This window comes from Nerophis lumbriciformis, linkage group LG26 (assembly GCF_033978685.3).
Source record: "Nerophis lumbriciformis linkage group LG26, RoL_Nlum_v2.1, whole genome shotgun sequence".
NCBI lineage: Eukaryota > Metazoa > Chordata > Actinopteri > Syngnathiformes > Syngnathidae > Nerophis > Nerophis lumbriciformis.
Genome location: NC_084573.2, coordinates 4,420,001 through 4,447,500, shown reverse-complemented (window position 1 = coordinate 4,447,500; position 27,500 = coordinate 4,420,001). Strand labels below are relative to the sequence as shown.

General features: G+C 35.6%; 1 protein-coding gene across 1 annotated transcript in view; it reads left to right on the top strand.

Annotated features, from left to right (window-relative positions):
• Window positions 1-23,702, top strand: part of exd2 (exonuclease 3'-5' domain containing 2) — a 25,183-nt gene extending 1,481 nt beyond the window's left edge. Inside the window, exons 3-10 of the mRNA XM_061987628.2 lie at window positions 2,860-3,252; window positions 3,317-3,573; window positions 3,637-3,763; window positions 13,505-13,791; window positions 13,879-13,985; window positions 14,043-14,178; window positions 22,751-23,119; window positions 23,182-23,702. Coding sequence (XP_061843612.2) covers window positions 2,896-3,252; window positions 3,317-3,573; window positions 3,637-3,763; window positions 13,505-13,791; window positions 13,879-13,985; window positions 14,043-14,178; window positions 22,751-23,119; window positions 23,182-23,398 — 1,857 coding nt within the window. The 5' untranslated portion in view covers window positions 2,860-2,895 and the 3' untranslated portion in view covers window positions 23,399-23,702. The remainder of the gene's footprint in view (window positions 1-2,859; window positions 3,253-3,316; window positions 3,574-3,636; window positions 3,764-13,504; window positions 13,792-13,878; window positions 13,986-14,042; window positions 14,179-22,750; window positions 23,120-23,181) is intronic.
• The last annotated feature ends 3,798 nt before the right edge of the window (window positions 23,703-27,500 follow it).

Genomic DNA, 27,500 nt, shown 5'->3' with positions numbered 1-27,500 from the left:
TTACGGGTTGATGAAGACTCATGTTTCGCTGACTCACAGGTTGATGAAGACTCATGTTTCGCTGACTCACGGGTTGATGAAGACTCATGTTTCGCTGACTCACGGGTTGATGAAGACTCATGTTTCGCTGACTCACGGGTTGATGAAGACTCGCGTTTCGCGGACTCACAGGTTGATGAAGACTCATGTTTCGCTGACTCACGGGTTGATGAAGACTCGCGTTTCGCGGACTCACAGGTTGATGAAGACTCATGTTTCGCTGACTCACGGGTTGATGAAGACTCATGTTTCGCTGACTCACGGGTTGATGAAGACTCATGTTTCGCTGACTCACGGGTTGATGAAGACTCATGTTTCGCTGACTCACGGGTTGATGAAGACTCGCGTTTCACTGACTTACAGGTTGAGGAGGACTCGGGTTTCACTGAATCGCGAGTTGAAGAAGACTAGTTTCACTGAGTCTCGGGTTAAGGGAGACTCAAATTTCGCTGACTCACGGGTTGATGAAGACTCGCGTTTCACTGACTTACAGGTTGAGGATGACTCGGGTTTCACTGAATCGCGAGTTGAAGAAGACTAGTTTCACTGACTCACGGGTTGAGGACGACTCAGGTTTCATTGACTTACGGGTTAAGGGAGACCCGAATTTCGCTGACTCGCGGGTTGAAGAAGACTAGTTTGACTGACTCAACTGACTCACAGGTTGAAGAAGACTAGTTTCACTGAGTCGCAGGTTAAGGGAGACTCAAGTTTCGCTGACTCACGGGTTGATGAAGACTCGTGTTTCGCTGACTCACGGGTTGATGAAGACTCGTGTTTCGCTGACTCACGGGTTGATGAAGACTCATGTTTCGCTGACTCACGGGTTGATGAAGACTCATGTTTCGCTGACTCACGGGTTGATGAAGACTCATGTTTCGCTGACTCACGGGTTGATGAAGACTCAGGTTTCGCTGACTCACGGGTTGATGAAGACTCGCGTTTCACTGACTTACAGGTTGAGGAGGACTCAGGTTTTACTGAATCGCGAGTTGAAGAAGACTAGTTTCACTGAGTCGCAGGTTAAGGGAGACTTGCGTTTCGCTGACTCACGGGTTGATGAATACTTGCGTCTCGCGGACTCACAGGTTGATGAAGACTCATGTTTCGCTGACTCACGGGTTGATGAAGACTCATGTTTCGCTGACTCACGGGTTGATGAAGACTCGCGTTTCACTGACTTACAGGTTGAGGGGGACTCGGGTTTCACTGAATCGCGAGTTGAAGAAGACTAGTTTCACTGAGTCTCGGGTTAATGGAGACTCATGTTTCGCTGACTCACGGGTTGATGAAGACTTGCGTTTCGCTGACTTGCAGGTTGAGTTGGACTCTGGTTTCACTGACTCATGGGTTGAGGAGGACTCTGGTGTCACTGACTCACAGGTTAAGGGAGACTCGAATTTCACTGACTCACGGGTTGAGGGAGACACAAATTTCACTGACTCACGGGTTGATGAAGACTTGGGTTTAGCTGACTCACGGGTTGATGAAGACTTGCGTTTCGCTGACTTGCAGGTTGAGGAGAACTCGGGTTTCACTGACTCGCGGGTTGAAGAAGACTAGTTTGACTGACTCACAGGTTGAAGAAGACTAGTTTGACTGACTCACAGGTTGAAGACTAGTTTCACTGACTCACAGGTTTGAAGAAGACTAGTTTGACTGACTCACAGGTTGAAGACTAGTTTGACTGACTCACAGGTTGAAGAAGACTAGTTTCACTAAGTCACGGGTTAGGGGAGACTCCCGTTTCACTGACTCGCAGGTTGAAGAAGACTAGTTTCACTGACTCACGGGTTGAGGACGACTCAGGTTTCATTGACTTGCGGGTTAAGGGAGACTCAAATTTCGCTGACTCACGGGTTGATGAAGACTTGCGTTTCGCGGACTCACGGGTTGATGAAGACTCATGTTTCGCTGACTCACGGGTTGATGAAGACTCGTTTCACTGACTTACAGGTTGAGGAGGACTCGGGTTTCACTGAATCGCGAGTTGAAGAAGACTAGTTTCACTGAGTCTTGGGTTAAGGGAGACTCGAGTTTCACTGACTCACGGGTTGATGAAGACTCTCGTTTCGCTGACTTGCAGGTTGAATTGGACTCTGGTTTCACTGACTCACGGGTTGAGGAGGACTCTGGTGTCACTGACTCACGGGTTAAGGGAGACTCAAATTTCACTGACTCACGGGTTGAGTGAGACTCAAATTTCACTGACTCACAGGTTGATGAAGACTTGGGTTTAGCTGACTCACGGGTTGATGAAGACTTGCGTTTCGCTGACTTGCAGGTTGAGGAGGACTCGGGTTTCACTGACTCACGGGTTGAAGAAGACTAGTTTGACTGACTCAACTGACTCACAGGTTGAAGAAGACTAGTTTGACTGACTCACAGGTTGAAGACTAGTTTCACTGACTCACAGGTTTGACGAAGACTAGTTTGACTGACTCTCAGGTTGAAGAAGACTAGTTTCACTGACTCACAGGTTGAAGACTAGTTTGACTGACTCACAGGTTGAAGAAGACTAGTTTCACTGAGTCACGGGTTAAGGGAGACTCGCGTTTCACTGACTCGCGGGTTGAAGAAGACTAGTTTCACTTACTCACAGGTTGAAGAAGACTAGTTTCACTAAGTCACGGGTTAAGGGAGACTCGAGTTTCACTGACTCGCGGGTTGAGGAGGACTCAGGTTTCACTTGAGAAACTCGAGTCTCCCTTAGCCAGTGACTCAGTGAAACTAGTCTTCTTCAGTGAAACCCGAGTCCACTGCTCTAGAAGATTGATGCCTTTCCTTCCTGTGTCCAATGAAGATGTTCTGGTCTTTTAGGTTTGCACTTCCCAGTCTGCCAGAGACCACCTGGCCATGTCTCGCCAGCTGGCCGCCATCATCACAACGCTCCTCGGGGCCACCTTTGGCGGTCTACTCCTGTGGCGAGCGTACGGCACCAAGCGGAAGAGGCTCCCTTCCATTCAGAGGGTGGCTGAATTCGCGCCTCCTGCCTGCGCCGACGTTCCGCCCGCGGAAGACCATGGCGACCGGCACACCTCGCCGGGGGAGCCCATGGCCTCGGAGTGTCCGGCGGCCTCCCCCGTGAGTTCGGAGCAGCTGCGGGGGCTGAAACTGGCGCTGGTGAGCTCCCAGGAGGAGTGGCAGGAGATGTGGCCGCTGATACAGAAGGACCTGGTGCTGTTCCCCGTGCTGGGACTGGACTGTGAATGGGTAAAGCCCGAGGATGTTTCCAAGTCCCTGGGAAAGTTTGCAATGGACTTCTTCTTTTGTCCAGGTGTCAATGGAGGGCCGCCCCTCGGTGGTGTCCCTGCTCCAGCTGGCCTCCTGCTCCGGTCTGTGCGTCCTCGTGCGGCTCCTGGCGTTCCGTGACGGGCAGCGGTCCTTCCCGCCCGGCCTGGTGGAGTTGCTCCGCGACCCGCACGTTCTGAAGGCCGGCGTGGGCTGCTACGAAGACGGGAAGCGGCTAACGCGCGACTACGGCCTCTCGCTGAACTGCTCGGTGGACCTGCGCTACCTCGCCTTGAGACAAAAGTGCGTCTGTCTTCCGTGTGCTCGTCCGTCCGCTCACTAAAACGCCTTCAATGTGTTCTCCAGGCAGGCGTCCGTCAGTAACGGACTGAGCCTGAAGTCGCTGGCGGCCGACGTGTTGAACGTCTCTCTGGACAAATCTCTGCAGCTGCGGTGTAGCGACTGGGAGGCGGACCAGCTGACTCCGGAGCAGGTACGTGTTTCTGTCCCTCCTCCATTGTGACCGTCGAAAGACTTTGCAGTCTGGGGGTTATGAGGACCTCCAAACTGTCAGACACACTGAGGTGAACATCCACTAGGGGGAGCCATGGAGCTTATATTGCCAAAAGTATTTGGCCACCTGCCTTTACTCACATATGAACTTTAGTGCCATCCCATGGAATTGTCCGAAATGTTTTGGTATCCTGGAGCATTCGAAGTTCCTTTCACTGGAACTAAGGGGCCAAGCCCAACTCCTGAAAAACCAACCCTGCACCATAATTCCTCCTCCACCAAATTTCATACTCTGTACTATACAGTCGACACTACAATGATTACAATTTTTAATATCACAAAAAAAAAAATCCCTATGTTTTGTATAAAATGTTTTCTTATTTTCCGTAAAAAGTTGCCTAAATTTCCGTAAAATTTGACAGAAAATAAAAAAACATTTTCATGGAGAATAAGGTACATTTTATGAAAAAGAATGGCCATTTTCTACGCAAAATAAGGGTCATTTTTATGGGAAATAAAAAATGTTTTACGGAACAAACATTTTTACAGAAAATAAACGGAAATGTCTCTGAAAATAAGGAACATTTTTATATAAAATAAGGGACATTTTACGGAAGAAAAGGACAATTTAGTGGAAAATAAGGTACATTTTTACGCAAAATAAGCGACATTTTGTGGAAAATAAGGTACATTTTTACACAAAATAAGCGACATTTTGTGGAAAATAAGGTTCATTTTTACGCAAAATAAGCGACATTTTGTGGAAAATAAGGTAAATTTTTTCACAAAATAAGCGACATTTTGCGGAAAATAAGGTAAATTTTTACGCAAAATAAGTGACATTTTGTGGAAAATAAGGTACATTTTTACACAAAATAAGCGACATTTTGTGGAAAATAAGGTTCATTTTTACGCAAAATAAGCGACATTTTGTGGAAAATAAGGTACATTTTTACACAAAATAAGCGACATTTTGCGGAAAATAAGGTAAATTTTTACGCAAAATAAGCGACATTTTGTGGAAAATAAGGTACATTTTTACGCAAAATAAGCGACATTTTGTGGAAAATAAGGTAAATTTTTACGCAAAATAAGCGACATTTTGTGGAAAATAAGGTAAATTTTTACGCAAAATAAGCGACATTTTGTGGAAAATAAGGTACATTTTTACGCAAAATAAGTGACATCTTAATGGTAAGTAAGACATTTTAGGAAAATAAGGAACATTTTTAAGGAAAATAAGATAAATTTTTACTAAAAATGAGGGACATTTTATGGAAAATAATGGAAATTTTCTCGCAAAATAATTGACATTTTTATGAGCCACACCTTTCTGTATCCCGACCAGCTAAGAATAAAATGATTTTTTTTTAATGAACAATAACGAACATTTTTGCGGAAAATTAGAGACTTGTATAAAAAAGTAAGGGAATTTTACGAGAAATAAGAACCTTTTTAACAGAAAATAAGGTACATTTAAAAAATATATATATTTTCTGTTTACATTCCCCTTATGTTTGTAAAAATGTTCATTATTTTCAGTAAAAAAAAAAAAATCCCTATAATTTCTATAAAATGTTTTCTTATTTTCCGTAAAAAGTTGCCTAAATTTCCGTAAAATTTTACAGAAAATAAAAAAACATTTTCATGGAGAATAAGGTACATTTTATGAAAAAGAATGGCCATTTTCTACGCAAAATAAGGGTCATTTTTATGGAAAATAAAAAATGTTTTACGGAACATAAACATTTTTACAGAAAATAAACGGAAATGTCTCTGAAAATAAGGAACATTTTTATATAAAATAAGGGACATTTTACGGAAGAAAAGGACAATTTAGTGGAAAATAAGGTACATTTTTACGCAAAATAAGCGACATTTTGTGGAAAATAAGGTACATTTTTACGCAAAATAAGATACATTTTTACTAAAAATGAGGGACATTTTATGGAAAAGAATGGAAATTTTCTCGCAAAATAATTGACATTTTTATGAGCCACACCTTTCTGTATCCCGACCAGCTAAGAATAAAATGATTTTTTTTTATGAACAATAACGAACATTTTCGCGGAAAATTAGAGACTTGTATAAAAAAGTAAGGGAATTTTACGAGAAATAAGAACCTTTTTAATAGAAAATAAGGGACATTTAAAAAATATATATATTTTCTGTTAATTCCCCTTATGTTTGTAAAAATGTTCATTATTTTCAGTAAAAAAAAAACCAACCTATAATTTCTATAAAATGTTTTCTTATTTTCCGTAAAAAGTTGCCTAAATTTCCGTAAAATTTTACAGAAAATAAAAAAACATTTTTATGGAGAATAAGGTACATTTTATGAAAAAGAATGGCCATTTTCTACGCAAAATAAGGGTCATTTTTATGTAAAATAAAAAATGTTTTACGGAACATAAACATTTTTTTACAGAAAATAAACGGAAATGTCTCTGAAAATAAGGAACATTTTTATATAAAATAAGGGACATTTTACGGAAGAAAAGGACAATTTAGTGGAAAATAAGGTACATTTTTACGCAAAATAAGCGACATTTTGTGGAAAATAAGGTACATTTTTACACAAAATAAGCGACATTTTGCGGAAAATAAGGTACATTTTTACGCAAAATAAGCGACATTTTGTGGAAAATAAGGTACATTTTTACGCAAAATAAGCGACATTTTGTGGAAAATAAGGTACATTTTTACACAAAATAAGCGACATTTTGTGGAAAATAAGGTACATTTTTACACAAAATAAGCGACATTTTGTGGAAAATAAGGTACATTTTTACGCAAAATAAGCGACATTTTGTGGAAAATAAGGTACATTTTTACGCAAAATAAGTGACATCTTAATGGTAAGTAAGACATTTTAGGAAAATAAGGAACATTTTTAAGGAAAATAAGATACATTTTTACTAAAAATGAGGGACATTTTATGGAAAGTAATGGAAATTTTCTCGCAAAATAATTGACATTTTTATGAGCCACACCTTTCTGTATCCCAACCAGCTAAGAATAAAATGATTTTTTTTTTAATGAACAATAACGAACATTTTTGCGGAAAATTAGAGAGACTTGTATAGAAAAGTAAGGGAATTTTACGAGAAATAAGAACCTTTTTAACAGAAAATAAGGGACATTTAAAAAATATATATATTTTCTGTTTACGTTCCCCTTATGTTTGTAAAAATGTTCATTATTTTCAGTAAAAAAAAAAATCCCTATAATTTCTATAAAATGTTTTCTTATTTTCCGTAAAAAGTTGCCTAAATTTCCGTAAAATTTTACAGAAAATAAAAAAACATTTTCATGGAGAATAAGGTACATTTTATGAAAAAGAATGGCCATTTTCTACGCAAAATAAGGGTCATTTTTATGGGATTTTTTTTTTTTTTACGGAACATAAACATTTTTACAGAAAATAAACGGAAATGTCTCTGAAAATAAGGAACATTTTTATATAAAATAAGGGACATTTTACGGAAGAAAAGGACAATTTAGTGGAAAATAAGGTACATTTTTACGCAAAATAAGTGACATCTTAATGGTAAGTAAGACATTTTAGGAAAATAAGGAACATTTTTAAGGAACATAAGATACATTTTTACTAAAAATGAGGGACATTTTATGGAAAATAATGGAAATTTTCTCGCAAAATAATTGACATTTTATGAGCCACACCTTTCTGTATCCCGACCAGCTAAGAATAAAATGATTATTTTTTTTATGAACAATAACGAACATTTTCGCGGAAAATTAGAGAGACTTGTATAGAAAAGTAAGGGAATTTTACGAGAAATAAGAACCTTTTTAACAGAAAATAAGGGACATTTAAAAAATATATATATTTTCTGTTAACATTCCCCTTATTATGTTTGTAAAAATGTTCATTATTTTCAGTAAAAAAAAAAATCCTTATAATTTCTATAAAATGTTTTCTTATTTTCCGTAAAAAGTTGCCTAAATTTCCGTAAAATTTTACAGAAAATAAAAAAACATTTTTATGGAGAATAAGGTACATTTTGAAAAAGAATGGCCATTTTCTACGCAAAATAAGGGTAATTTTTATGGAAAATAAAAAATGTTTTACGGAACATAAACATTTTTACAGAAAATAAACGGAAATGTCTCTGAAAATAAGGAACATTTTTATATAAAATAAGGGACATTTTACGGAAGAAAAGGACAATTTAGTGGAAAATAAGGTACATTTTTACGCAAAATAAGCGACATTTTGTGGAAAATAAGGTACATTTTTACGCAAAATAAGTGACATCTTAATGGTAAGTAAGACATTTTAGGAAAATAAGGAACATTTTTAAGGAAAATAAGATACATTTTTACTAAAAATGAGGGACATTTTATGGAAAATAATGGACATTTTCTCGCAAAATAATTGACATTTTTATGAGCCACACCTTTCTGTATCCCGACCAGCTAAGAATAAAATGATTTTTTTATGAACAATAACGAACATTTTTGCGGAAAATTAGAGAGACTTGTATAGAAAAGTAAGGGAATTTTACGAGAAATAAGAACCTTTTTAACAGAAAATAAGGGACATTTAAAAAATATATATATTTTCTGTTTACATTCCCCTTATGTTTGTAAAAATGTTCATTATTTTCAGTAAAAAAAAAAATCCCTATAATTTCTATAAAATGTTTTCTTATTTTCCGTAAAAAGTTGCCTAAATTTCCGTAAAATTTTACAAAAAATAAAAAAAGATTTTCATGGAGAATAAGGTACATTTTATGAAAAAGAATGGCCATTTTCTACGCAAAATAAGGGTCATTTTTATGGAAAATAAAAAATGTTTTACGGAACAAACATTTTTACGGAAAATAAACGGAAATGTCTCTGAAAAGAAGGAACATTGTTATATAAAATAAGGGACATTTTACGGAAGAAAAGGACAATTTAGTGGAAAATAAGGTACATTTTTACGCAAAATAAGCGACATTTTGTGGAAAATAAGGTACATTTTTACGCAAAATAAGATACATTTTTACTAAAAATGAGGGACATTTTATGGAAAATGGAAATTTTCTCGCAAAATAAGGGTCATTTTTATGGAAAATAAAAAATGTTTTACGGAACATAAACATTTTTACAGAAAATAAACGGAAATGTCTCTGAAAATAAGGAACATTTTTATATCAAATAAGGGACATTTTACAGAAGAAAAGGACACTTTGTGGAAAATAAGGTACATTTTTACGCAAAATAAGTGACATCTTAATGGTAAGTAAGACATTTTAGGAAAATTTTTAAGGAAAATAAGATACATTTTTACGCAAAATAAGCGACATTTTGTGGAAAATAAGGTACATTTTTACGCAAAATAAGATACATTTTTACTAAAAATGAGGGACATTTTATGGAAAATAATGGAAATTTTCTCGCAAAATAATTGACATTTTTATGAGCCACACCTTTCTGTATCCCGACCAGCTAAGAATAAAATGATTTTTTTTATGAACAATAACGAACATTTTTGCGGAAAATTAGAGAGACGTGTATAAAAAAGTAAGGGAATTTTACGAGAAATAAGAACCTTTTTAATAGAAAATAAGGGACATTTAAAAAATATATATATTTTCTGTTAACATGCCCCTTATGTTTGTAAAAATGTTCATTATTTTCAGTAAAAAAAAAAATCCCTATGTTTTCTTATTTTCCGTAAAATGTTGCCTACATTTCCGTAAAATTTTACAGAAAATAAAAAACATTTTCATGGAGAATAAGGTACATTTTATGAAAAAGAATGGCCATTTTCTACGCAAAATAAGGGTCATTTTTATGGAAAATAAAAAATGTTTTACAGAACATAAACATTTTTACAGAAAATAAACGGAAATGTCTCTGAAAATAAAGAAAATTTTTATATAAAATAAGGGACATTTTACGGAAGAAAAGGACAATTTAGTGGAAAATAAGGTACATTTTAACGCAAAATAAGCGACATTTTGTGGAAAATAAGGTACATTTTTACACAAAATAAGATACATTTTTACTAAAAATGAGGGACATTTTATGGAAAATGGAAATTTTCTCGCAAAATAAGGGTCATTTTTATGGAAAATAAAAAATGTTTTACGGAACATAAACATTTTTACAGAAAATAAACGGAAATGTCTCTGAAAAGAAGGAACGTTTTTATATAAAATAAGGGACATTTTACGGAAGAAAAGGACAATTTAGTGGAAAATAAGGGACATTTTTACGCAAAATAAGCCACATTTTGTGGAAAATAAGGTACATTTTTTACGCAAAATAAGCGACATCTTAATGGTAAGTAAGACATTTTAGGAAAATAAGGAACATTTTTAAGGAAAATAAGATACATTTTTACTAAAAATGAGGGACATTTTATGGAAAATAATGGAAATTATTTATGAGCCACACCTTTCTGTATCCCGACCAGCTAAGAATACTTTTTTTTTTTTTTTATGAACAATAACGAACATTTTTGCGGAAAATTAGAGAGACTTGTATAGAAAAGTAAGGGAATTTTACGAGAAATAAGAACCTTTTTAACAGAAAATAAGGGACATTTAAAAAAAAAAAAATCTGTTAACATGCCCCTCATTATGTTTGTAAAAATATTCATTATTTTCAGTAAAAAAAAAATCCCTATAATTTCTATAAAGTGTTTTCTTATTTTCCGTAAAAAGTTGCCTAAATTTCCGTAAAATTTTACAGAAAATAAAAAAAAACATTTTTATGGAGAATAAGGTACATTTTATGAAAAAGAATGGCCATTTTCTACGCAAAATAAGGGTCATTTTTATGGAGGAGAAAAAATGTTTTACGGAACATAAACATTTTTACAGAAAATAAACGGAAATGTCTCTGAAAATAAGGAACATTTTTATATAAAATAAGGGACATTTTACGGAAAAAAAGGACAATTTAGTGGAAAATAAGGTACATTTTTACGCAAAATAAGTGACATCTTAATGGTAAGTAAGACATTTTAGGAAAATAAGGAATTTTTTAAAGGAAAATAAGATACATTTTTACTAAAAATGAGGGACATTTTATGGAAAATAATGGAAATTTTCTCGCAAAATAATTGACATTTTTATGAGCCACACCTTTCTGTATCCCGACCAGCTAAGAATAAAATGATTTTTTTTTTTATGAACAATAACGAACATTTTCGCCGAAAATTAGAGAGACTTGTATAGAAAAGTAAGGGAATTTTACGAGAAATAAGAACCTTTTTAACAGAAAATAAGGGACATTTAAAAATATATATATATATTTTCTGTTAACATGCCCCTTATGTTTGTAAAAATTTTCATTATTTTCAGTAAAAAAAAAATCCCTATAATTTCTATAAAATGTTTTCTTATTTTCTGTAAAAAGTTGCCTAAATTTCCGTAAAATTTTACAGAAAATAAAAAAACATTTTTATGGAGAATAAGGGACATTTTATGAAAAATAATGGCCATTTTCTACGCAAAATAAGGGTCATTTTTATGGAAAATAAAAAATGTTTTACGGAGCATAAACATTTTTACAGAAAATAAACGGAAATGTCTCTGAAAAGAAGGAACATTTTTATATAAAATAAGGGATATTTTTTAAATTCTTTAGAAAATACGTCCCTGGACACAGGTGGACTTTAATTAAGACCAATGTATGATCCTGTAACTACTTGGTATCGGACCGATACCTAATTGTGTGGTATCATCCAAAACTAATGTAAAGTATCAAAGAAGAGAAGAATAAGTGATTATTACATTTTAACAGAAGTGTAGATAGAACATGTTAAAACAGAAAATAAGCAGATATTAACAGTAAATGAACAAGTAGATTAATAATCAATTTTTACAGTTTGTCCCTCATAATGTGTACAAAATAATAGGTGTATAAATGACACAATATGTTACTGCATAGACTAATTAGGAGTCTTTGTTTGTTTACTTACTACTAAAAGACAAGTTGTCTAGTATGTTCACTATTTTATTTAAGGACTAAATTACAATAATAAACATACGTTTCATGTACACTAAGATTATCTGTTGAAACAAGCCAATAATTACATTTGGTGTATATATATATATATTATATACAAACCCCGTTTCCATATGAGTTGGGAAATTGTGTTAGATGTAAATATAAACAGAATACAGTGATTTGTAAATCCTTTTCAACCCATATTCAGTTGAATATGCTACAAAGACAACATATTTGATGTTCAAACTCATAAACTTTTTTTTTTTTTTTTCAAATAATAATTAACTTAGAATTTCATGGCTGCAACACGTGCCAAAGTAGTTGGGAAAGGGCATGTTCACCACTGTGTTACATGGCCTTTCCTTTTAACAACACTCAGTAAACGTTTGGGAAGTGAGGAGACACATTTTTGAAGCTTCTCAGGTGGAATTCTTTCCCATTCTTGCTTGATGTACAGCTTAAGTTGTTCAACAGTCCGGGGGTCTCCGTTGTGCTATTTTAGGCTTCATAATGCGCCACACATTTTCAATGGGAGACAGGTCTGGACTGCAGGCGGGCCAGTCTAGTACCCGCACTCTTTTACTATGAAGCCACGTTGATGTAACACGTGGCTTGGCATTGTCTTGCTGAAATAAGCAGGGGCGTCCATGCTTATTGGATGGCAACATATGTTGCTCCAAAACCTGTATGTACCTTTCAGCATTAATGGTGCCTTCACAGATGTGTAAGTTACCCATGTCTTGGGCACTAATACACCCCCATACCATCACACATGCTGGCTTTTACACTTTGCGCCTATAACAATCCGGATGGTTCTTTTCCTCTTTGGTCCGGAGGACACGACGTCCACAGTTTCCAAAAACAATTTGAACTGTGGACTCGTCAGACCACAGGACACTTTTCCACTTTGCATCAGTCCATCTTAGATGAGCTCAGGCCCAGCGAAGCCGACGGCGTTTCTGGGTGTTGTTGATAAACGGTTTTCGCCTTGCATAGGAGAGTTTTAACTTGCACGTACAGATGTAGCGACCAACTGTAGTTACTGACAGTGGGTTTCTGAAGTGTTCCTGAGCCCATGTGGTGGTATCCTTTACACACCGATGTCGCTTGTTGATGCAGTACAGCCTGAGGGATGGAAGGTCACGGGCTTTGCTGCTTACGTGCAGTGATTTCTCCAGATTCTCTGAACCCTTTGATGATATTACGGAGCGTAGATGGTGAAATCCCTAAATTCCTTGCAATAGCTGGTTGAGAAAGGTTTTTCTTAAACTGTTCAACAATTTGCTCACGCATTTGTTGACAAAGTGGTGACCCTCGCCCCGTCCTTGTTTGTGAATGACTGAGCATTTCATGGAATCTACTTTTATACCCAATCATGGCACCCACCTGTTCCCAATTAGCCTGTTCACCTGTGGGATGTTCCAAATAAGTGTTTGATGAGCATTCCTCAACTTTATCAGTATTTATTGCCACTTTTCCCAACTTCTTTGTTATCTCATATGGAAACGGGGTTTGTATATATATATATATATACACACACACACAGTAGTAGCATATCCACAGTGATTATGGTTAGAAACTGCTCAGATCTCCTTTAAATAAGGACCACAACTTTGGCAGTTCTAAAGGATTTGGTTTTTGTCAAATCCTGTTTGTTTTTGTCAAAATGTTGTACAATAAGCCAGTAAATCCTGTGCAGTATATTGTGTGACATGATAGAACTTGGCAATAGTCCACAATCCTCCCGCAGGTGGCCTATGCAGCCCGGGACGCCCAAGTCTCCATCGCTCTCTTCCTGTCCCTCCTGGGCCTCCTCTCCCAAGCCGGCGGGTGCTCCTACGTGGATCTGGCCGCCCGCTGCCAGGGGCTGCTGGACGTGCCGTTCAGGGGCCGACGTGGCGGAGACAACAACGACGGCGGCGGCGAGAGGCGGCAACGGAAGCGCTCGTTGAAAAGCCCAGAGTCTGGAGATCAGCAAGTCCCAGACCCCAGGAGAAACAATAAGAGAAAGCCGCTGGGCGTGGGTTACTCTGCCAGGTGGGGGTTGGACTAGGACTAGGACTAGGACTAGGTGGTGTTGGCGGGCTGACTTCCATCTGACCACTCCTCTTCTTCTTCTTCCAGGAGGTCTCCGCTCTACGACAACTGCTTCCTGCACGCCCCCGACGGCCAACCTCTGTGCACGTGTGACAAGAAGAAGGCCAAGTGGTACCTGGACAAAGGAATAGGAGGTGCATGCCAACTTAGCATGGCTGTGCAAACAACTCTTTGATGGACTCTTGCTTCAGTTCTCCAGAGTGAAGATCCATTCGTGGTCCGGCTTCTCTTCGAGCCTTCCGGACGTCCGGACTCCCAGCAGGACTACTACCTCACGGCCAAGGAGAACCTCTGCGTGGTCTGCGGCAAAGCAGACTCCTACATCCGGTCAGTACCCCCCCAGATATACACACCCGCACCACTGACATGGGCCGGTATAGCGACTTGAGGGTTCCAGGTTCGATCCCAGCTTCTGCCATCCTAGTCACTGCCGTTGGGCAAGACACTTTACCCACCTGCTCGCAGTGCCACCCACACTGCTTTCTGCTCCGCCGCTCCCCGTCTGTGGAACGCTCTCCCTGACCACCTGAGGGCACCACAGACTGTGGATGCTTTTAAAAAAGGCTTAAAACCCCTTCTTTTTAAAAAAAACTTTTCTTTTTTTTTTTAGATATATGCAGAGTTTTGGCTATTTGGCTGTTCTAGTTTTTATTTTTATTATTAATTTTTTATTAGCTTTTTTATTTTATTTTTTTAAATACACTGTAGCACTTTGAGGTTGTTTAGTCAATGTAAAGTGTTTTTTACAAATAAAATCTATTATTATTATTAAAAGCGCTTTGAGTCACTAGAGAAAAGCGCTATATAAGTATAATATAAATATAATTTCTGGAAGAGTTAAATCCCATTTTAAAATAGCTCGGTTGGTAGAGTGGCCGTGCCATAAAAACTGAGGGTTGCAGGTTCGATCCCCGCTTCCGCCATCCTAGTCACTGCCGTTGTGTCCTTGGGCAAGACACTTTACCCACCTGCTCCCAGTGCCGCCCACACTGCTTTAAATGAACCAGTGTCGAACCTGAGCGTTCTGCTCCGCCGCTCCCAGTCTGTGGAACGCTCTCCCTGACCACCTGAGGGCACCACAGACTGTGGATGCTTTTAAAAAAGGCTTAAAAACCCTTCTTTTTTTTTTTAAATATTTTTTTTTAGATATATGTGGAGTTTTGGCTATTTGGCTGTTATAGTTTTTATTTTTATTAATTTTGTATTAGCTTTTTTAATTTTATTTTTTTAATACACTGTAGCACTTTGAGGTTGTTTAGTCAATGTAAAGTGCTTTTTACAAATAAAATCTATTATTATTATTAAAAGCGCTTTGAGTCACTAGAGAAAAGCGCTATATAAATATAAATGTCGGGAATTTTGTTCAAAAATGGGGATTTTCTTCCAAGTGTCAAAAAAATCTGGATTTTTTCTAAGTGTCAAAATGTCGGGATTTTATCTAAGTGTCAATGTCGGAACATTTCTGTCAAAATGTCGGAACATTTCTGTCAAAATGTCGGAATATTTACTGTCAAAATGTCGGAATATTTTGAGTCAAAAAGTTAAAGTGTTAAAATGTCGGAATATATTCTGTCAAAAAGTCAAGATTTTATCTAAATGTGGGCTCTGAACTGAGGATGTCGTTGTGGCTTGTGCAGCCCTTTGAGACACTTGTGATTTAGGGCTATATAAATAAACATTGATTGATTGATTGATAATATAAATATAATTTCTGGAAGATGGTAAATGGGTTGTACTTGTATAGCGCTTTTCTACCTTTTTTTTAAGGAACTCAAAGCGCTTTGACACTATTTCCACATTCACCCATTCACACACACACACACACACACACACACACACACTGATGGCGGGAGCTGCCATGCACGGCGCTAACCAGGCCCATCAGGAGCAAGGGTGAAGTGTCTTGCTCAAGGACACAACGGACGTGACTCGGATGGTAGAAGGTGGGGATTGAACCAGTAACCCTCAGATTGCTGGCACGGCCACTCTCCCAACTTCGCCACTGCGTCCCCAGAAGAGTTAAATCCCATTTTAAAAAGCGTCTAAATCAGCTTCCGAGATACTATCCCTCACCACCATGGCACAAAATGTTGCTTCCACGTAACATTATCACTGGAGGACGAGAGGAAACGGAATGGCAGGATGACTAAAGGAGCGAACAGCTAAAGCTTCAATGTTAAGTAAAGGTGATGAACAGTAACAGGGTTTCCCCTCAAATACCTGGGATTTTGACAAAATATTCTTTAAAAAGGCCAAATAAATATGTAAATACATTTAAAACAAATCTGTTAATAATCACATTATTAATATCTTTTCTTACAAAATATTATTTAATATAATACTTTTTTTTAATACTAATTTCCGTAAAATTTGACAGAAAATAAAAAAAACATTTTCATGGAGAATAAGGTACATTTTATGAAAAAGAATGGCCATTTTCTACGCAAAATAAGGGTCATTTTTATGGAAAATAAAAAATGCTTTACGGAACATAAAAATGTTTACAGAAAATAAACGGAAATGTCTCTGAAAATAAGGAACATTTTTATATAAAATAAGGGACATTTTACGGAAGATAAGGACAATTTAGTGGAAAATAAGGTAAATTGTTTCGCAAAATAAGGGACATTTTGTGGAAAATAAGGTACATTTTTACGCAAAATAAGCGACATCTTAATGGTAAGTAAGAGGCATTTTAGGAAAATAAGGAACATTTTTAAGGAAAATAAAATACATTTTTACTAAAAATGAGGGACATTTTATGGAAAATAATGGAAATTTTTTCGCAAAATAATTAACATTTTTATGAGCCACACCTTTCTGTATCCCGACCAGCTAAGAATAAAATGATTTTTTCTTTATGAACAATAACGAACATTTTTGCGGAAAATGAGAGTGACTTGTATAAAAAAGTAAGGGAATTTTACGAGAAATAAGAACCTTTTTAACAGAAAATAAGGGACTTTAAAAAAATAAATAAATCTGTTAACATGCCCCTCATTATGTTTGTAAAAATGTTCATTATTTTCAGTAAAAAAAAAATCCCTATATTTTCTATAAAATGTTTTCTTATTTTCCGTAAAAAGTTGCCTAAATTTCCGTTAAATTTTACAGAAAATAAAAAAACATTTTCATGGAGAATAAGGTACATTTTATGAAAAAGAATGGCCATTTTCTACGCAAAATAAGGGTCATTTTTATGGAAGATAAAAAAATGTTTTACAGAACATAAACATTTTTACAGAAAATAAACGGAAATGTCTCTGAAAATAAGGAACAGTTTTATATAAAATAAGGGACATTTTACGGAAGATAAGGACAATTTAGTGGAAAATAAGGTACATTTATACGCAAAATAAGCGACATTTTGTGGAAAATAAGGTACATTTTTACGCAAAATAAGTGACATCTTAATGGTAAGTAAGAGACATTTTAGGAAAATAAGGAACTTTTTTAAGGAAAATAAGATACATTTTTACTAAAAATAAGGGACATTTTATGGAAAATAATGGAAATTTTTTTGCAAAATAATTGACATTTTTATGAGCCACACCTTTCTGTATCCCGACCAGCTAAGAATAAAATGATTTTTTCTTTATGAACAATAACGAACATTTTTGCGGAAAATTAGAGAGACTTGTATAAAAAAGTAAGGGAATTTTACGAGAAATAAGAACCTTTTTAACAGAAAATAAGGGACATTTAAAAAAAAAAAATCTGATAACATGCCCCTCATTATGTTTGTAAAAATGTTCATTATTTTCAGTAAAAAAAAAAATCCTTATATTTTCTATAAAATGTTTTCTTATTTTCCGTAAAAAGTTGCCTAAATTTCCGTAAAATTTTACAGAAAATAAAACATTTTTATGGAGAATAAGGTACATTTTATGAAAAAAAATGGCCATTTTCTACACAAAATAAGGTTCATTTTTATGGAAAATAAAAATGTTTTACGGAACATAAACATTTTTACAGAAAATAAACGGAAATGTCTCTGAAAATAAGGAACATTTTTATATAAAATAAGGAACATTTTACGGAAGATAAGAACAATTTAGTGGAAAATAAGGTAAATTTTTACGCAAAATAAGCGACATTTTGTGGAAAATAAGGTACATTTTTACGCAAAATAAGCGACATCTTAATGGTAAGTAAGAGACATTTTAGAAAAATAAGGACAATTTTTAAGGAAAATAAAATAAATTCTTACTAAAAATGAGGGACATTTTATGGAAAATAATGGAAATTTTTTTGCAAAATAATTGACATTTTTATGAGCCACACCTTTCTGTATCCCGACCAGCTAAGAATAAAATGATTTTTTCTTTATGAACAATAACGAACATTTTTGCGGAAAATTAGAGTGACTTGTATAAAAAAGTAAGGGAATTTTACGAGAAATAAGAACCTTTTTAACAGAAAATAAGGGACTTTAAAAAAATAAATAAATAAATCTGTTAACATGCCCCTCATTATGTTTGTAAAAATGTTCATTATTTTCAGTAAAAAAAAAATCCCTATATTTTCTATAAAATGTTTTCTTATTTTCCGTAAAAAGTTGCCTAAATTTCCGTTAAATTTTACAGAAAATAAAAAAAACATTTTCATGGAGAATAAGGTACATTTTATGAAAAAGAATGGCCATTTTCTACGCAAAATAAGGGTCATTTTTATGGAAGATAAAAAAATGTTTTACGGAACATAAACATTTTTACAGAAAATAAACGGAAATGTCTCTGAAAATAAGGAACAGTTTTATATAAAATAAGGGACATTTTACGGAAGATAAGGACAATTTAGTGGAAAATAAGGTACATTTATACGCAAAATAAGCGACATTTTGTGGAAAATAAGGTACATTTTTACGCAAAATAAGTGACATCTTAATGGTAAGTAAGAGACATTTTAGGAAAATAAGGAACTTTTTTAAGGAAAATAAGATACATTTTTACTAAAAATAAGGGACATTTTATGGAAAATAATGGACATTTTTTTGCAAAATAATTGACATTTTTATGAGCCACACCTTTCTGTATCCCGACCAGCTAAGAATAAAATGATTTTTTTTTTATGAACAATAACGAACATTTTCATGGAAAATTAGAGAGACTTGTATAAAAAAGTAAGGGAATTTTACGAGAAATAAGAACCTTTTTAACACAAAATAAGGGACATTAAAAAAAAAAAAAATTCTGTTAAAATGCCCCTTATTATGTTTGTAAAAATTGTCATTATTTTCAGTAAAAAAAAAAAATCCCTATATTTTCTATAAAATGTTTTCTTATTTTTTGTAAAAAGTTGCCTAAATTTCCGTAAAATTTTACAGAAAATAAAACATTTTTATGGAGAATAAGGTACATTTTATGAAAAAGAATGGCCATTTTCTACACAAAATAAGGTTCATTTTTATGGAAAATAAAAATGTTTTACGGAACATAAACATTTTTACAGAAAATAAACGGAAATGTCTCTGAAAATAAGGAACATTTTTATATAAAATAAGGGACATTTTACGGAAGATAAGAACAATTTAGTGGAAAATAAGGTAAATTTTTACGCACAATAAGCGACATTTTGTGGAAAATAAGGTACATTTTTACGCAAAATAAGCGACATCTTAATGGTAAGTAAGAGACATTTTAGAAAAATAAGGACAATTTTTAAGGAAAATAAAATAAATTCTTACTAAAAATGAGGGACATTTTATGGAAAATAATGGAAATTTTTTTGCAAAATAATTGACATTTTTATGAGCCACACCTTTCTGTATCCCGACCAGCTAAGAATAAAATGATTTTTTCTTTATGAACAATAACGAACATTTTTGGGGAAAATTAGAGAGACTTGTATAAAAAAGTAAGGGAATTTTACGAGAAATAAGAACCTTTTTAACAGAAAATAAGGGACATTTAAAAAAAAAAATCTGTTAACATGCCCCTCATTATGTTTGTAAAAATGTTCATTATTTTCAGTAAAAAAAAAATCCTTATATTTTCTATAAAATGTTTTCTTATTTTCCGTAAAAAGTTGCCTAAATTTCCGTAAAATTTTACAGAAAATAAAACATTTTTATGGAGAATAAGGTACATTTTATGAAAAAGAATGGCCATTTTCTACACAAAATAAGGTTCATTTTTATGGAAAATAAAAATGTTTTATGGAACATAAACATTTTTACAGAAAATAAACGGAAATGTCTCTGAAAATAAGGAACATTTTTATATAAAATAAGGAACATTTTACGGAAGATAAGAACAATTTAGTGGAAAATAAGGTAAATTTTTACGCAAAATAAGCGACATTTTGTGGAAAATAAGGTACATTTTTACGCAAAATAAGCGACATCTTAATGGTAAGTAAGAGACATTTTAGAAAAATAAGGACAATTTTTAAGGAAAATAAAATAAATTCTTACTAAAAATGAGGGACATTTTATGGAAAATAATGGAAATTTTTTTGCAAAATAATTGACATTTTTATGAGCCACACCTTTCTGTATCCCGACCAGCTAAGAATAAAATGATTTTTTTTTTATGAACAATAACGAACATTTTCATGGAAAATTAGAGAGACTTGTATAAAAAAGTAAGGGAATTTTACGAGAAATAAGAACCTTTTTAACACAAAATAAGGGACATTAAAAAAAAAAAAAATTCTGTTAAAATGCCCCTTATGTTTGTAAAAATTTTCATTATTTTCAGTAAAAAAAAAAATCCCTATATTTTCTATAAAATGTTTTCTTATTTTTTGTAAAAAGTTGCCTAAATTTCCGTAAAATTTTACAGAAAATAAAACATTTTTATGGAGAATAAGGTACATTTTATGAAAAAGAATGGCCATTTTCTACACAAAATAAGGTTCATTTTTATGGAAAATAAAAATGTTTTACGGAACATAAACATTTTTACAGAAAATAAACGGAAATGTCTCTGAAAATAAGGAACATTTTTATATAAAATAAGGGACATTTTACGGAAGATAAGAACAATTTAGTGGAAAATAAGGTAAATTTTTACGCAAAATAAGCGACATTTTGTGGAAAATAAGGTACATTTTTACGCAAAATAAGCGACATCTTAATGGTAAGTAAGAGACATTTTAGAAAAATAAGGACAATTTTTAAGGAAAATAAAATAAATTTTTACTAAAAATGAGGGACATTTTATGGAAAATAATGGAAATTTTCTCGCAAAATAATTGACATTTTTATGAGCCACACCTTTCTGTATCCCGACAAGCTAAGAATATTTTATTTTTATTTTTTTTTTTTATGAACAATAACGAACATTTTTGCGGAAAATTAGAGAGACTTGTATAGAAAAGTAAGGGAATTTTACGAGAATTAAGAACCTTTTTAACAGAAAATAAGGGACATTTTTATACATTTTTTATTTTTTGTTAAAATGCCCTTTATGTTTGTAAAAATATTCATTATTTTCAGTTAAAAAAAAAATCCCTATATTGTCTATAAAATGTTTTCTTATTTTCCGTAAAAAGTTGCCTAAATTTCCGTTAAATTTTACAGAAAATAAAAAAACATTTTCATGGAGAATAAGGTACATTTTATGAAAAAGAATGGCCATTTTCTACACAAAATAAGGGTCATTTTTATTGAAAATAAAAAATGTTTTACGGAACATAAACATTTTTGCAGAAAAAAAACCGGAAATGTCTCTGAAAATAAGGAACATTTTTATATAAAATAAGGGACATTTTACGGAAGATAAGGACAATTTAGTGGAAAATAAGGTACATTTATACGCAAAATAAGCGACATTTTGTGGAAAATAAGGTCTATTTTTACGCAAAATAAGTGACATCTTAATGGTAAGTAAGAGACATTTTAGGAAAATAAGGAACTTTTTTAAGGAAAATAAGATACATTTTTACTAAAAATAAGGGACATTTTATGGAAAATAATGGACATTTTTTTGCAAAATAATTGACATTTTTATGAGCCACACCTTTCTGTATCCCGACCAGCTAAGAATAAAATGATTTTTTTTTTATGAACAATAACGAACATTTTCATGGAAAATTAGAGAGACTTGTATAAAAAAGTAAGGGAATTTTACGAGAAATAAGAACCTTTTTAACACAAAATAAGGGACATTAAAAAAAAAAAAAATTCTGTTAAAATGCCCCTTATTATGTTTGTAAAAATTTTCATTATTTTCAGTAAAAAAAAAAATCCCTATATTTTCTATAAAATGTTTTCTTATTTTTTGTAAAAAGTTGCCTAAATTTCCGTAAAATTTTACAGAAAATAAAACATTTTTATGGAGAATAAGGTACATTTTATGAAAAAGAATGGCCATTTTCTACGCAAAATAAGGGTCATTTTTATTGAAAATAAAAAAATGTTTTACGGAACATAAACATTTTTACAGAAAATAAACGGAAATGTCTCTGAAAATAAGGAACAGTTTTATATAAAATAAGGGACATTTTACGGAAGATAAGGACAATTTAGTGAAGTGAATTATTTTTATATAGCGCTTTTCTCTAGTGACTCAAAGCGCTTTACATAGTGAAACCCAATAGCTAAGTTACATTTAAACCAGTGTGGGTGGCACTGGGAGCAGGTGGGTAAAGTGTCTTGCCCAAGGACACAACAGCAGTGACTAGGATGGTGGAAGTGGGGATCGAACCTGCAACCCTCAAGTTGCTGGCACGGTCGCTCTACCAACCAACCGGATATTGCGTGATGGGTAAAATTTTGAAAAAAACTTCAAAAAATAAAATAAGCCACTGGGAACTGATTTTTAATGGTTTTAACGCTTCTGAAATTGTGATAATGCTCCCCTTTAAGGGGAAACCCTGCTGTTTATACCTTACCGTCGTTAGGAGGGACTTTTGCAAAGTCGGCAACCTTTCAAAGCAGTGTCTCGCCATGCAGGAAGAACATCGTTCCCCACGAGTACCGGCGCCACTTCCCCTCCAAGATGAAGGACCACAACTCTCATGACATCCTGCTGCTGTGCACCAGCTGCCACGCCGCCTCCAACGTACACGACGGCTTCTTCAAGGAGCAGCTGGCCGACGAGTTCGCCGCCCCGCAGGGCTGCGAGGGGGGCGTGCGCCTCATGGAGGACGCGGACCGCCGGCGGGTGCGCTCGGCGGCCCGCGCCCTTCTCACTTCTGCCGACGGCCTGCCAGAGCAGCGGCGGCAGGAGCTGCAGACGCTGGTCCGGCGCTTTTTCGCCGCGGGCGACGAGGGCGAGCCGAGCGGGGAGGAGCTTCAGCGGGCCGCCGGCTTGGAGACGAGGTGAGTTCCCCGCTTTCGTCTCGCAGCGAGAGGCGGCGTCTGACGTGGTGTCGCCCGTTCAGGATCTTCAACGAGGCCTACGTGCCGCACGGCCTGAAGGTGGTGCGCGCCCACGCCGAGCACGGCCTGCGCGGCCTGATGGACCTGGAGCGGCGCTGGAGGCAGCACTTCCTCAACGCCATGCGCCCCGAGTACCTTCCCCCGCTCTGGTCCGTGCACCACAACCACGGCAAGTTCCTCCGCAAGTACGGAGAAGACCTGCCCGTCAAACTCAACTAGAAGAGACTTACTGACCCCGCGCCCCGTGACCACTGTGGAGTTGTCACTGTGGGGGTCGGCACACTCCTGACCTGCAGCACTTTTTACACACGAACCTGACGTCAAAGATTTTTTAACAGGAAAAAGCTTCATCGCACTCGCAGGTGAGGCTCACACTTTGTGACGATGGTTGTCCTACCTTTTTTTTTTTCGCTCTCCCGCCTGCTTCCCCTTCCCTAAATATTGTCCGTATCAAGGCAATAGATTTAGAATCTCCCTCAAGGGGAGATTTGACGCCTCGCAGGCGGGAGAGCCATGCTAACGCGAGAGCCATGCTAACGCGAGCTCGCTCCTTTTCCCGGTTCCCCTCACTAACGCGCCACCCCCCCCGGCGGTGGCGCTCCCCCCCCACAGGGTGGGACGTCTCCGAGGTCCATGTTCTAGTGGGCTTCCTAGTCCCACGAGACCCCTGGGAGGGGTGCGCTCCACGCCCGGGGACGTGACTTTGCATCCACTGCAGTTAATTTCACTTTGCGACGTCCTTCGACAACATACCCCCCAAAAAAAACGCTAGCTGGCTCGTTAGCGTGACGACGACACAACCTCAGAGCAGAGAAATTAAATCTTTTGTACGTTTTGTCTCCCTAAATTCTAAATGAAACCCAGAATAAAGTTTGTATTCAAAGAGAAACAAACAAGCCACATTCTGTATTGTTTTTATTTCTTTCTTACAAAATCACAGTTTGATAAATAGTCTGTAGAAAAAAAGACGGTAGAAAATCGAGACAGTTGCCATCAAATGTGACTTTTAGTGGTCGTGTACAATCTAGTTCTGCTGGGTTAAGGCCTCTAGATTTTGGCATGAGAACAATCCGTCATCTGGCTTTCATGGCTCATGTGCAAAGAAAAAAGGTGTGGACATGCTAAACGCTAACGGACTATGGCACGTGAGGCGGCTTCTTTCTTCTTCTTCTCCCGGTTTTCCACTTCCAAGTTGGACATTTTGTTCAACCGGACTTCAGGAGGAGTGAAAATCACTCTGACATCTTTACTGCATGACCGAGACATTACACTCGTAAAAGTACTGCATATTCGTATCGCTCCAACAAAAGACGACTTCACACCAAAAGGTGATCGCGTCGTCGAGGCCAACCATTCAGTCACTTTTGAGTTTCTAACGTGTTCCCCTTCTTTTGCGGGTTTGTAAGATTGTCACGTTAACAAAAAGGGGGAGAAAATACATCTTCGGCTTCAGTTCGGAAATAAAAACAAGAAACCGCCAATTAAAAATCGCTGTGTGACACCAACTCTTCCTCCAGTATTTGGTCAAATGTTTGGTGGGGCGGAATACTTGACTCACGCCACTCAGAAGTCCACCAGGTCCAGGTCTGGATCAACACCGAGGCTGCGTTCACGTTCGGTTTGGTTCAAGCCAATCCAAGCCTTGATGCTGAGTGCCAAGCAGGGAAGTAATGGCTCCCATTTTTATAGTCTTTGGTATGACTCGGCCGGGGTTTGAACTCACAACCTACCCATCTCAGTGCGGACACTCTTAAGATCGGTAGGTTGTGAGTTCAAACCAAAGACTATAAAAATGGGAGCCATAACCTCCCTGCTTGGCACTCAGCATCAAGGGTTGGAATTGGGGGTTAAATCACCAAAAATGATTCCCAGGCACGGCACCGCTGCTGCCCACTGCTCCCCTCACCTCCCAGGGGGTGTACAAGGGAAAGGGTCAAATGCAGAGGACAAATTTCACCCCACCTAGTGTGTGGGAGACAATCATTGGTGCATAAACCACCTCTGGTGTCCACAATGACTAAAGACCAGGTGCTTGGTTTACGGAGTAATAAGTAAGTGAGTAAATCTGGACTAAATCCAGATGAATCGGCCGAGTGTGAACACAGCCTGAAGGGTCATCTAAACCGGAATTCCTTCAGTCCAAGTATACAAGGGATGACGAGTCATTTTGTTCCAAAGTCTTAAACAAGTTTTCTGTTTGGTCCAAGTCTCTTGTACACTACATCACAGTTTGTCTTTTAGTCCAACAAATCTGGTCTAGGTCTGTATTGGGCCCAACTCTAGGAAATCCCATTTTTCGTTTTACGGAACATAAACATTTTTACAGAAAATAAACGGAAATGTCTCTGAAAAGAAGGAACATTTTTATATAAAATAAGGGACATTTTACGGAAGATAAGGACAATTTAGTGGAAAATAAGGTACATTTATACGCAAAATAAGCGACATTTTGTGGAAAATAAGGGACATTTTTTTACGCAAAATAAGCGACATCTTAATGGTAATTAAGAGACATTTTAGGAAAATAAGGACAATTTTTAAGGAAAATAAAATACATTTTTACTAAAAATGAGGGACATTTTATGGAAAATAACGGACATTTTTTTGCAAAATAATTGACTTTTTTATGAGCCACACCTTTCTGTATCCCGACCAGCTAAGAATAAAATGATTTTTTCTTTATGAACAATAACGAACATTTTTGCGGAAAATTAGAGAGACTTGTATAAAAAAGTAAGGGAATTTTACGAGAAATAAGAACCTTTTTAACAGAAAATAAGGGACATTTATACGCAAAATAAGCGACATTTTGTGGAAAATAAGGGACATTTTTTACGCAAAATAAGCGACATCTTAATGTAATTAAGAGACATTTTAGGAAAATAAGGACAATTTTTAAGGAAAATAAAATACATTTTTACTAAAAATGAGGGACATTTTATGGAAAATAATGGACATTTTTTTGCAAAATAATTGACTTTTTTATGAGCCACACCTTTCTGTATCCCGACCAGCTAAGAATAAAATGATTTTTTCTTTATGAACAATAACGAACATTTTTGCGGAAAATTAGAGAGACTTGTATAAAAAAGTAAGGGAATTTTACGAGAAATAAGAACCTTTTTAACAGAAAATAAGGGACATAAAAAAAAAAAATCTGTTACCATGCCCCTCATTGTGTTTGTAAAAATGTTCATTATTTTCAGTAAAAAAAAAAATCCCTATATTTTCTATAAAATGTTTTCTTATTTTCCGTAAAAAGTTGCCTAAATTTTCGTTAAATTTTACAGAAAATAAAAAAACATTTTCATGGAGAATAAGGTACATTTTATGAAAAAGAATGGCCATTTTCTACGCAAAATAAGGGTCATTTTTATGGAAAATTAAAAAATGTTTGACGGAACATAAACATTTTTACAGAAAATAAACGGAAATGTCTCTGAAAATAAGGAACATTTTTATATAAAATAAGGGACATTTTACGGAAGATAAGGACAATTTAGTGGAAAATAAGGTAAATTTTTACGCAAAATAAGCGACATTTTGTGGAAAAAAGGGTAAATTTTTACGCAAAATAAGCGACATCTTAATGGTAAGTAAAAAGCATTTTAGGAAAATAAGGACAATTTTTAAGGAAAATAAAATAAATTTTTACTAAAAATGAGTGACATTTTATGGAAAATAATGGAAATTTTCTCGCAACATAATTGACATTTTTATGAGCCACACTTTTCTGTATCCCGACTAGCTAAGAATAACTTTTTTTTTTTTTTTTTTATGAACAATAACGAACATTTTTGCGGAAAATTAGAGAGACTTGTATAGAAAAGTAAGGGAATTTTACGAGAATTAAGAACCTTTTTAACAGAAAATAAGGGACATTTTTATACATTTTTTATTTTCTGTTAAAATGCCCCTTATGTTTGTAAAAATATTCATTATTTTCAGTAAAAAAAAAAAAAATCCCTATATTTGGTCTAGGTCTGTATTGGGCCCAACTCTAGGAAATCCCATTTGGTCCTGGCCTTAACCAAGCCCTAAATGCTTCTCTGTCAAAGATCACTCATCCAAGTCTCTAGCTTGGTTCTCAAATGACCTGGTCTAAGCAATGTGGAACTTTAAGAAACTCGTTCAAAACGTCACGAGCAAGTCAGGTCTTACATAAGTCCTAAGTCACTGGTTCCGAGTACAAGAAGAAATCTCCCGTTGATAGATTTAAGCATCCCTAAAGTCCTAGAAGAGTCAAAAGTCCTTTGGTACAAGTGCTCAGTCCTTTGGTCAAAGTATGACGTAAGTCTTATCGCATAGTTCTGTGGAACTT